Source organism: Megalops cyprinoides, chromosome 25 (assembly GCF_013368585.1).
Source record: "Megalops cyprinoides isolate fMegCyp1 chromosome 25, fMegCyp1.pri, whole genome shotgun sequence".
Classification (NCBI taxonomy): Eukaryota; Metazoa; Chordata; class Actinopteri; order Elopiformes; family Megalopidae; genus Megalops; species Megalops cyprinoides.
The window spans coordinates 12,491,854-12,504,700 of NC_050607.1; the positions used below are offsets into that span (position 1 = coordinate 12,491,854).

The window sequence follows — 12,847 nt, forward strand, 5'->3', positions numbered from 1 at the left end:
CGCTGCACACAGGATGGCCCTTTTGTATGCTAGCTGTATCCTGTGTATGCTGAACAAGCATAACTTCAGACTTGCAGTAAACACTTGGTTTGCTTTGGGTTAGCTTTTCTTTTAAAGTGTTTTGTGGCAAAGTCCAAAAAATAGTTATGTCAAAACACAAGTTTATTCAGTAGCTCATTGTTACTAAACTTAGATATGACATGACACAGCTGTGAAATGGCAGATTGGGACAAAATTGACTGTTGTGCATCTACATGAAAGATATGTGCTGCTTTTTCCCTCTTGTATCATATATGGCATCTTAGCCAATCACGCTAGCTCATGCTGTCATTTAGGTATTTTCAAAAGGGTAAAGGTGTTCCAAGTGATTCATAGTGTCTTTCATCTCATTTAAGTGTGATAACATGAAACCACTTTTAACCACTACATTAATTCATGAAATGAGAATTTCGTCCAGCGTCAGTCTTCAATGTAAGGAAGGGGGCCATAAATACCTTTATGAAACCGATGCATATGTTTAGTATTCCACAACTGCTGACTAGACTGTAAAATCTTTTATGCGATTAAACATGACACTTCAGTTCTGTATGTAGAGTCACCTTCAGTTTTTTCTGCATACTTCCTGTATTTTTTTACATTCAGTTTTTCATGTGCATGACTGACAGAGTGGTTTTCAAATGCTTTTTAACCAAGGATATCAATGATATACTCTTGACATTAACCATAGCAGCCCAACTCATGCACTATTCCTGTGGCTCCTGGAAGTAGGGGTTTTGCCCAATTTGCTATATGTAATTTGCAGTTTTATTTGTTCTTGGCTACATGTCCTCATACAGATTTTTAATACTGCTGTCTCATCTGCCTTGCTGGGTGATATAGTCAGGCTAGTTACTGTGGGTGAAAAATGGAAAACCAGTAGTTCGACCCAGGCTGAACCTGTGTTCAGGATTAAAATTGACAGGTTAACCCCCTGCATTTCATAAACTTAATGCCCCTGTATAACAGAGAAACCATATGAAACATTTAATAATACAGTCTTCTAAAACATCTCTTCCTCTGGCAATATTCATGTAACATGAGTCCTTTCTCTAAAAGCAATATTCAAGCCGTCTGTACTGCAACTGTGGAAGAACTTTTGATTTTAGGTGCTGCAAGTTTTAGCATGCTGTTCAAATTACCACCCTGCAGGTTTGCAGTGTCCTTTATTCCAACAGCAGCCAAATTAAAGACAAATACCACAAATGTGTTTGCACACATTGCACTGCACTGTGAAGGTGGTGGCTTCATTCATTTCATTACTAAACACTATAAATATTTGTCAAGCAAATGTTAGGGATAATATTTAGCATGCTTCTCAAACATACTTATAACCAAGGGCGGTGCATTGCTTGTGTATTATATCCATTCTTTCAGCTGAATATTTCATTGATGTAAATCAGGTATGGGGTATTTTGGTCAGGAGAGGAACAACAGTTTTCCACCCAGGGTTTGAATCTGTAACCTACTTAACTGTCATTGTACCTGGAAAATGTGTAATACCAGTCTTAACAGAGACAACCAGCATTAATACCTGACATGTCTTGTACATTTTCAGTCCAAATACAAATGTATGTAGATATCTACGTTTAAATCTTTTTTTGTTTTTCGTCTTTTGGTGTGTACCAACTCAGAAAAATAAAAATAATACATTTGCACGCGTTAATGCAATTCTGTGAGATACTGTGGTACACTCATTTTGTAAAGAATTTAACAATCAACATTAAGAGATTATTTGTAACGGTGTTACCGAATGACACCCCTGTGGCAGGATATTGCCACATCTGAAAGGCTGCAAAAGACAATGACACACCAGAGAAGCACTATCTGTAGGTCTACCTTAAACACTACTAGTACCTGGCATGCTTTGGATAATGCTTCCTCAATAACAACACGCCTTGCAATGAAACAAAAATGCCCGGTTAAATCTAAATGTCAACCACGACAGTGAATGTCATTATGACGGTAGCTTGCGTATTTATTATTTCACATGAAACAAAGTTGAACTGGTTTAAAAAGTGTGTGTGTAGATTTGTGATTTTTAATATAATTTTCAACCATCCGGATGTCATTGTCAAAAGAATAAAACGTCCGCCGACAGTGCACAAATCTTTTAAAAATGTTTCCTTTAAGAAGCGTGTAACTTTTCTTGTAGCACTAAATGGCTTTGGAGTCATCGGTATGGACGCCTCCTTGTGTTTGATGGAAAAATATGACATTTCCAGTAAGTCTAGTGTTACGGCAATGGCCTAGATACTGTATTTGCATACACTCACCAGGAAGTTTGACTCTAACTTCACCTTTGCCTTGCCCCAACGGAAAGTCCCTCCGAGAGCAGTCAAATGCACAAGGAAAGTCGCGTAACGACATTTAAATGTTTACTTAAAATAATATCTGGCAAAACAATCTCTTAATGTGTTCTAAATTCTTATTATATGTCGCTGTGACACTGAGGGAGTTGCGAGCGAGACTGTGCCAGTGAAATGGCATTAGTACTTACATGAACGGGATCTCTCGACAGCTGCGCTTCGTCGGTCAGTAAGCGTGCTTCAACGCTGTTCAAGCCGAAGGTTGACGAAAATGAATTTGTTTCTTTTCGGTACTCTGTTGTCCGTTCATTGGATTCTGACATCAGCTCTTGAGATATTAGACTGGCCGCCTCTAAACTGTACACAAGAGGTAAGAGTGAAATCTCTTATTTTTTCACGTATTTCTGCGTAAATTGTTTGAGCACAACTGAACAACGTAATAAGCTAGTTTGTCCAACTTGATTCCTGTGAATTGTAACTATGAGAAAATGACAATGGAGATATCTGATTACAAACAGCTGCTGGAAGTTAAGTGAGCGCTCGCAGGCGGTTGACTTAAATAGGTTAATTCGGAGCAGATGATAATAATTAAAGTAATCGTCATCAAAGGTACAGAGGTAGTCGGAATCCAGCTGCGCAAATGTGCAAAACGATGCCCAAACGGCGCCTGCCTAATATTCTGTTTATCTTCAGGTAATTATTAAAGACGGTTAAAGCAAAATAGTGGCCGTTGCTCCACTGCTGCAATAGATCTGAGTCTTGAGATGTAGCCTAGGCTACTTTGGCAATGTATAAAAAAAAAGAAAATTGAAAACATTTCAGCCACAAGGAAATAAATCTGAGCAAATTACCTCAAATCTGGCCGCTATAGGTTTCATTCTCACAATGAACAGGCAGACCCCATTTTGGCCCCGCCGTTCTGCCCTTCACTGACTGGTACACCGCGACATAATCAGACGTTATAATATTTTTTCAAAACTGTCCTCTGTGGCAGTGTTTCACAGTCCTGATCCTGCCGACACACTACGGTTGCTTTTCCTTCCAGCTGAGTTCTCTTAATTTGGAGTGATTATGATGTTAATTGAATACCAAGATGTGAGATTGTTTAACTCATCCCTAGTCTTGGCGACACACAGTGTGTGCTGTTTTCCTTCCAGCTGTATCAGGAATATCTGATAAATAAAAATAACTTTTGTTTATTCAAAATTATTTAGTCAAAATACAGGCCAGCTGTCTCAGTTAAGTTTAATTAGTTGTTAAATTTGTTCAATTAATGTTTAGAGGGACCCTTGAATTAATTTAAGGGAAGTAGGTCTACTCTCAATCAAGAGTTATATACCTTTCTTTTTGACAATAATTTAGCCTTCATCAAAAAAATTGAATACCTGTCTGTGTGACCAATTTAATTAAGGGGCTTGAGAAAATATGAATTACTTCCAGAGACACTTTTACTTGTAATACTCTGTTACTAGAACAAACGTCAGTTCAACTACCCATGGCTGTAAAAACAAGCTCAGAGTGGATACAGATCGGTAGCTAATCAATTTACATCTTAGTCAACTCAGATGGATGTAAAACCAACATACACAGTGGGTCCTCTGGTGCAGGGTTGAGAATCACACTGCTCTATGGTGAATGACCATTCACATAATTACCCAAAATATGTTTAAAAACAGTATTTTCTTGTTTGTTTTCTTTTAATCACTTCCACATAAAGGATGTTGATCTCACAAAAGCTAAACCAAATTGGTGCTACACCTTATTTGTGCCATTGTTTTCAAGTAACATTCTCATTTCAATAAGAACAAACTCAAGTCCAAATAATTGCTAGATAATTAAACAAATCCTAATATGAAAGAACTGAGTGTAGGTATCTTAACAGCCGAATTTCTAGCAAATATTACAGCTCAAGTTTGCCGTTTGGTTGGGGAATGACCATAAGGGACAAATACTGTCACTACACTAAGCAAAGCGGGTCAACTAATTAGAGGCTAATGAGAGAACTTGCTGCCTAACTTTATTTTTGTTACTTAGGAAGATAGCTAGCTAGTTAATGAGCTATTCAATCAATTATTCATTCTTATTTTTGTCCCAGATAGCTATCACAAGGAAACAAGTCTAGCCATGAAGTCATTTCTAGCTTTTTTGGTGGCTGTGGGCCTCAAAATTTGTCACAAAATCGACTTGCTGTTTGTATAGCTAGCAAGCTATACTAGTTTACCCTTCACCCAGAAGTTTATAAAGAGGCTATGCTCTTTGCCTGCCTAGAGAGCTGATAATGAAATATGCCATCATTTGCTAGGTAGTGAAACAGGAACACACTTTCAGGGCAGGTTTATCGACTCAAACATGTTAATGCGCAGTTATCCAGACGTATATACTTTTGAAATCTCAATAGATAGAACATATCCACATTTAATCATCAAACTAAAACTACATAAAGGGTGATTGATTACTCTTTGCCCTTGATTTAACAAATGTTAAGGAAGTTGGCGCAGCGAGACTCAGCCGCATAGTTAAAGAATGTGTAGATACCTCCACCAGCTGGCAAAAAATCACAACTGCAAGTTGGACAGTATTACCAAAATCTAAATTTATCAGTTTACAAGGCTGTTTGGGGGTCTCCTGTTTTCAGCATATCTGAAGCACACATAGAGCCCATACTAAATATTAATAATTATAAAGGGAATTATTGCTAAATATGACTTATTCATTTCGGCAGGACACTTGACCCTGCTTAGTCTTCATAACCCATGACTGTAAATGTGAAGATTCAGCTTGGAACTTTGCACAGCAGTGTTATGTAGAGTTTGGTGAGGAATTTGAGTGTGTTAAAATGTTTAAATGTTAGTAAGAACATGCACATCATGTCATCTATACGCTCTCCCTACTCAAAATGGATGTCTTTTACAGTGAGCTCTGTTCTTTTGTTCTACAGGGTCTGAGATGCAGCGCAAATATAAGTAAGAACCACAGTTTTCTACTTACATGGTCATTTTGGTATACAGTAGTGTGTTCCAACATGCTTAGAAGCAGCCATGACAGAATATGACGACAATTTAGAACTCTTCAGACCTGATTGTAACTAGTGTATACAAATGTCAGTGTGTACATTGTCATCCAGGCCTTTTTTTTGGGGAGATCTTTGAAAGCCAATCAGGATACCACTCAGAAAATGAATTAAGGAGCTATAGGCTCTGTTGCTTCTGTTCAATTCAAATCTAATGTGCTTTGCTTGTGACTTAATTGTTGGTTTTCACATAAATGTTGCACTGACTAGGTTAGCATCCTCTAGCCAGAAGGACCCTCCTTTCACTGTTCCCCTTTTACTCCCCACAGATAATTGCTTGGAAAAGGGCTGGTTAAAGCCCAGGCAGTACACCCCTACAGGTCCAAAGGACCTTAAGGTTCAAGTGAAGCTCAGAGAAGATGAGAACAGGAACCTGGTGCCAGTGATTGCGGTGAACTGGACTGCACAGGCTGATGGTGGGTGACTAACAAGCAATGCAAGTCGATCTATTGACAAGCAGGCCGACTCGAAGGATTTATGATTTTGATTTGGCATATAGGAAATTGTTGTCAGATTATTTGTGGTTTGGTTTTTAGCTGACTATGGTTAAATAATTTGCATCATTTCCTGTATCTTGGCTTTGTCTTATTTTCTCGTAGCGTGTTGCATCTTTTGAAATACTGCAGTCAACAAAGAAGAAGCAGATTTAAACAAAATCACTTTTTTTGTCCTTTAGGAAGCATTAAATTCATGAGCGGCACAGAGGTACACGTGTTGAAAATGTCTTCCAACCAGTACCTTTGTGTTCATTACATTTTTCACAACAAAATGCCTATGAAGAAATCGATGGATGAATGGGTAAGGACATGATTGTCTTGCGTATAGAATTATTAGCACAGGCTGCCTGTTTACAGTCTATATGCATGAGTTAAATGTTCGCAAGAGAGCATAGGCCATTCCGTCTTCCTCCTTACTTCTCAATTTCCTGCCTGCAAGTCAGAATATGGTGTATTTTTACTGAGCTATCTTAAGTAGTTTCAATGAATGTCTGCCAAACAGAGAAAAATACATTAGGTAAAAATGTCTAAGATGCACATAAGGCATTAAACAGAGATGTGTGCAGAGGCCTTTTCTTGCCTCCAGAGTTTTGTTGTTTTCTGGTCATTTCTTGTAATTATTCCTGACCTGTGACTATCTGTATGCTAAAATTTTATATCTGTGTTTTCAGTGGTCATTTTTTCTGGACAGAGTGGTGGTGGACCCTGGGCAGAAATATGTGGTCTCTGTCTATAACCTGCCCAAACCAAATATAGGGCATGACACTTACCATGTTTCTGAATCTATCACCATTCCAGGTAAGACTGACACTGCTCACTTAACTGTAATAAAAATGAAAGCTGTGGCTTAGGAAGATCTGTACTTTCAGAATTAATTTGCATGACTCTTTAATGGTGGCGACGTCATTTCACCAAAAGCAAAAGGAAATGGATTGTCACAATAGTTTTATACTTCCATTACAGTTTTATAATTGCACACAAACTGAACAAGTGAATTGTTATTGTTATCCTGTAACTGTAAATTAATTGTGTGTATGAAATTTTATAACAGCAGGGGTGTTTAAATGGAACTGTATTGATGTCTTTGTTCAGGGTGTGAAGATGCAATGGTACAGAGAACCACAGGGTGTATAAAGACTGGTGAGTGATCTCCTCTGTCTCGGGAAGTGAGCTTATTCACTTTGTTGTTATTTATACATTTCAATGACTCAGCGACTTGAAATTCTATGTTGTAATTTGTATGCTCCTCACACCTTATTTTTCTGATGTCTGTGTTGTTAATACTATTCCTGTTTACATTCAGGTAAATTTACAAGGGTTTATTCGCTGAAATAGAGGTGAAATAGAGGTTCTTTCTGCCTGAACGATGGAAGTCAATGCCTTGACCTAAAGATGCCCCATCTCAACAGTTTTCAGATTGAACTGGCCAATTGAACTGTCTTCAGTAATGAGAATGTTTAAAGAGAGCTTTGAGCCCTGCTAGACTCCTGCACATCTAAGGCAACCCTGACACCAGTAGCCTCATATTCACAATCTCAGTGAACACAGCACAACCAATGTGAACTGTGCACTACTTCTCAGACATACCACCATTATGATAAGTGTTTTAAACCTACTGTGTCATGATTTAGGATCTCAGTGGAAGTCCAACATTAGCTTGGAGAGATCCAAAGGACAAGATGGTAAAGCAGCAATCACTGTGGGCTTCAACACGGATGAGTTCTCTGAGGACTACAGAGTTTCTGCCCGGTGCGACGGTGACAAAGAGTTCCTGCTCATCTCCAAGGTATTCTCCTCTGTTATGCTGCACTGTATGATGCCATGTCAGAAGAGCAACCTCTTCACTACAGATACCTTTCAACATCTGTGTGGAGAGCAGTATGGCATAGTGACTATACAGCTGGACTTAAATCCAGATAGGTACAGCAGTGACCAGGACAGGCATGGCTGGACCCCATGCCAGACATTTAACCTCAACTGCACCAGTAAATATCCAGTTGTCTAAATGGATAATAAGCAAGCTAGGTTACCTTGGATTACCTTGGATAAAGGCATCTGATAAGCACATGTCCTTGTAACACTAATGTTTAATTTTGTTTTAATGTTTATATCAGCTGGAAAATATTCCCATTTTGGGCACTTATTCTATACTATGGGTCTTCAGCCCCAGTCCTTTCAAGTTTCAAGTTTTACAGTATGTCCAGCTAAGGGCCAGAGTTCTGTGCTACACTGAATACTCATGCTTCTAAACCACATCTTAACTTAACTTGAGGATGCCCAAATGCAGTTAACATAGCAGTTATCCAACCATGGGTGACCTTCAAATAAACCTGCACTGAAACTTTTTTACTTCAGGTAGATTACTCTGATAAATCAAACATAACCTTTCCCCCTTTTCATTCTGTCTTGACGCTACAGCGGAATCAGACTTCACTGAAAGTGACATTCGCACTTGACAAATGGCGACGAACATGTTGCATTTTTGAAGTGGAGGTATGTACCTTCGACTTACTGAACCTCACTCAGAGCTTAGGAAAGCCTGGTCAGCCTTGCATCTCAACTGCAATTAAATGTTTCCTTTTTTTTCTGTTTAAACAGTAACATGTGAAAATGCTTTTGTCATTAAAAGTAATATTGTATTCCCCTTTTATATTTCCCAGTGTACACAGAAACTGAAAATGCTGTCAATTTCTGCATTTATCTTTTCTTCATTATAGGTCCAGCCATTTTTTGAGCTGTGCCGCAATGACTGCATCCGACACAGCAGAAAAAATATTAACATCTGTAAGTAAATACAAGCATCGAGATTTGGCCACATGCTGCAAAGGAATGACGTAGGGAGTTAGCACACCAAACAGACAGCATTGATTGGTACTGTGAGAAACTAAATAGAAATACTGAATGGACTGTAGAACCGTAAAGTGGGGATGGTGCATGTTTGTATGTTATATTCTGTGGGGAGAGAGTGGTAGTGGTACCAACTGCGGCTGCCAACAGTGAAAAACAAAAAGTGAAAAATGCCAGCTTTGAATCATATCACTTATGGTTCTGTTGCACGCTGGCTGCCGTCAGTAAAATTCAAAGCTAATGCTGAAAACATGTTTTACTGATGCTGAAAAATAATGAGCATCAAGGTTGTTGATAATGCAAGCTGCCTTGATATTCTTACAATTATTCTTCCTATTCATGTTTTTATACAGTAATTATTCTATCACAAGCCTCTTTCTAATGTCTTGCCATTAGTTAAGTCTTACTAAATTACACTAGAGACTAGATATTGATTTTGTTATTTAAAAGCAGATGTGAAGACATTTTTTCGGACAGTGGACAAATTATCCAACTATTTGCAGTGAATCGAATCATTAAAGTAAATAAAATTGTCCTGTTACATTTATCTCTTGAAGTACAATAAAATGGAGTGGAATATAAGGCTAAAATCTGTAATGCCTTAAATACTGTGCAGCAGTGAGTGAGCGGTATGTGCATTTTGCAGCTGGATTGACTGACCTCCTTACTGCGCTCTGTCAGTTATATTTCAAAAAGCTGTGCATTCTACGCTGAGACATGTCATGTGACCTCAACCCAGACATCTCATTGAATATCTTTTGAAAACATTCTTTTGCTTTTTTCAGGTGAAACCAGAGCAACAGAACCACCCAGAAGGCCCACGGACACAACAAACCTCACAGTTGGCATTATTTGTGCTCTGGGATTTTTGCTGGGTTGTGGTGTGGCTGGTTGTATCTGTTTACAGTACAGAAGACGGCGAAAAGGTCAGAGAAAGACTTTCAGTTCAGTATGAAACAAAAAAGTACCACTGGCTTCATTGTGATATTCAAAGCTAAGGAAAAATCACTTTGAAATTGTATTGATTCAGGTCCAAGAAAGCTGGGCGAGTCTAATTTTATAAAGAAGGCTAACATAATGGGATGCTAATCCCTTTTATTTTTCAGAATATATTTTGCAGAGAATCTTTAGCAGTACTACTGTAATGTCATTGTACTGAAATGATTTAAAAAAGGAAGTAGTCATTTAAAAGATAAATGATTCCTCTTGAAGGTCCTTAAATCACATTATTTAGGCAACAGAAAAATACAATGAAAATAGTATCATACCCCTCACTGGACTACTGTTTACTTTTTCAGATCCCATTGTGGCAAAAATATCCCCACAAGGTAAATAAGTGGACTTCTTTTCCTGCTCATTATACTCTAGGGATTTTTTATACTCCATGCCAAAACCTTGGTATCAAGCTGAACTATTAGATAGGCCTGCATGCATCCTATTAAAATGAACCTTAAAGAACCTTAAAACAGCTCTTGTTTACATCGCCTCTTCTTTTCTGCAGATCAAAAAGACCAACCAGACGAACCCCATGGCCCGAGGAAAGTGCTCATCATCTACTCTCTGGACCATCCTCTGCACAAAGACGTCGTGCTCAAGCTGTGTGCCTTCCTGCGGGCCAAGTGCGGCACCGACGTGGTCCTGGACCTGCTGGACACCGCGTGGCTGGGCACCCTGGGCCGCATGCAGTGGCTGGACTGGCAGAAGCAGCAGATCGAGAAATCGTCCGACAAGATCCTGATCCTCTGCTCGCGGGGCGTGCGGGCCAAGTGGAGGGCCATGTGCGGGGCCAGCAAGGTGACCCTGAAGGAGGACGCCCGCTCCCCCATGGGGGACATGCTCACCCCAGCCCTGAGCCTGATCATCCCGGACTTACTGCACGCAGCAGCATTCGAAAAATACATGGTGGCTTACTTTGATGACGTGAGTTGTGAGGATGATGTCCCTGCCCCGTTCAACATCACCATCAAGTACAAGCTGATGAAGCACTTTGAGGAGCTCTACTTCCGAATCATTGACAAAGAAAAACATGAACCATGGAGAATAAACCACGTTGAAGGCATAGCTGAGGATGAATACTTCAAATGTCCCTCGGGCAAAGCCCTGAGGGACGCTGTTGAAGCTTTCCACGCCTATCAGTTGGAGAATCAAGACTGGTTTGAAAAGGAGTGTGTGGACAGCGAAGAGGAAGTGGCAGAACCTGACTTGCAGCACCCTCTTCTTTCAGACACGTCCCGCATCCCTGTTCTACAGTACGTGCCTGAGTGCAGGGAAGGACCCCCAGTCCTCGTCAGTGGGATCGAAGTCAATGACGACTCCAAGCATGTTCAGTCATTAATCCCCCTTCTGAACAGCGGAGGGGAGAGGGTTTCCACCCATGAAATTCTTCCAGGGGTTCACCCGGAGCAGAGCCAGGTGCACTGCTTACATCCAGAAGTGAGGGTCACCCCGGGTGCCCCAAATGCTGCTGTCCATCTCTCAGCAATTCAAGGGCACCGGTGTGTCAATACAGAACCTGTCCTGCAGTACTCGCCAGCCGAGAAGGGGAGCAGGCTGTGTCCGCTGGAGGAACCAGCAGGGGAGAGCTGCCCGGTGGAAGATGAGGAGGAGCCCCACACCTCCTGCAGCCCACCTTCACTGGAAGCTCTTGAGCGCCTGAGGGCCCTCCAGCAATCCCTGGTTCCTGTCATTCAACCCGCCTCAGAGTGCGTGGAGGATGAGTTCATTCAGTACAACACGCAGGCGAATACTGAATGGGCGCAGAAGGTGGAGGTACGCCAGAAAAGAGAATCCAGTGGATCAGACCAGGGTTACATCTCCAGGTCCTCCCTCCAGCATGGCTCCACACTCGGAGATGACTCCCAGGACCCACTGGTGGCTCTCTCTAGACTGCAGGAGGCATGCTTCCTTAACAGCCTCAGACCCTCTGGCTGCTTTCCTAATAAGCCAGGACCTGAACATAAGGGGGAGTCGCTATAGCCAGGAGAAGAACTCCAGAGTGTTCATTGTTAATGTTTGTCTATCGTTGGCTTAAAACTTTATGTCTTTGTATTATTTTTAATCTTTATAAAATGTCCATTAAAATAAATATATGTAAATAAATCTGCCATGAATGGAAATACTTCATATTTCCTATACATTTATTTCTTTGATACTTGATTACATAGGTTCCATTTACTCACATTATTATACATCTACAGTCTTAAAAAGGCAATTCAGGTTCATGACAATGTTTTAAAGTACACGATGCACATTTTTACACATATGATTGATTAAATGACTAAATGTAAACAAAGGTTTATAGTCAAAATTGTAAGTTAGAAATTTGTAATACAAATCATCACAGCAGTTGAACACAATGTAAAGATTGTATCACAGCAGAATGTATACAGACTCCTTTATTCAGTGGAAGCTTAGTTTATAATGTATAGTGTTTCATGTTTTTCCATCCTATCTCAAATAGATAAAAAATTAAAAGCATCACCTTTGATTTCATCTGATCATATTTGTGCCATTCTAAGTCCTTTGTTCAAATCCACACCTCCACACTCCAAATTTTAAAATGCAATAACCTTCAGTAGTCAGTAGTTGCATAATAGTGTGTGCTGTCTATTGCAGTCTCTCATTTAATGTAGTTGAAAAAAGACATTAGTTTTTCCAAAGTCATGTCCATGCATTTGTTATTCTGTGTTACCAGCGTCCACAAAGTTTATTGTAGGTTAGTAAAATAAATCAATCAATTAATTAGTATCAAACAGTTTGGCAGAAAGGATAAAGTCTTCATCTACGTCATTGGCCATGAATGACATTACAGTACATTTAAATATAAAGAAATTTAAATACTTTGGCATTATACAATAGCAACAGAGATACAGTCAAAGCCACTGGATAGATGTCTTGCCATGTCTAACTGCGTAAAGTAGTGGGCAAAAATGGTCAATTTACATAGTATGTTTTAGAAAAAGTATCACTGTAGAAATGTTGACTGACTTAGAAATCAACAGAAAACATAACAGAATATAAAATTGTATATTCCCTTTCCGTCTGCGATTAGTGCACTTCAAGAGGCATATAACCATTAGTTGTATCTC

General features: G+C 39.7%; 1 protein-coding gene across 1 annotated transcript; it reads left to right on the forward strand.

Annotated features, from left to right (window-relative positions):
* The first annotated feature begins 2,356 nt into the window (after positions 1–2,356).
* il17ra1a (interleukin 17 receptor A1a) lies at positions 2,357–11,735 on the forward strand. Its single transcript, XM_036520265.1, has 12 exons — positions 2,357–2,715; positions 5,284–5,308; positions 5,685–5,831; positions 6,092–6,213; positions 6,584–6,710; positions 7,005–7,052; positions 7,544–7,698; positions 8,331–8,405; positions 8,630–8,696; positions 9,545–9,685; positions 10,058–10,087; positions 10,261–11,735. The coding sequence occupies exons 1-12, from the start codon at positions 2,617–2,619 to the stop codon at positions 11,733–11,735; spliced, it is 2,511 nt and encodes an 836-aa protein (XP_036376158.1). The 5' UTR covers positions 2,357–2,616.
* Positions 11,736–12,847: the final 1,112 nt, after the last annotated feature.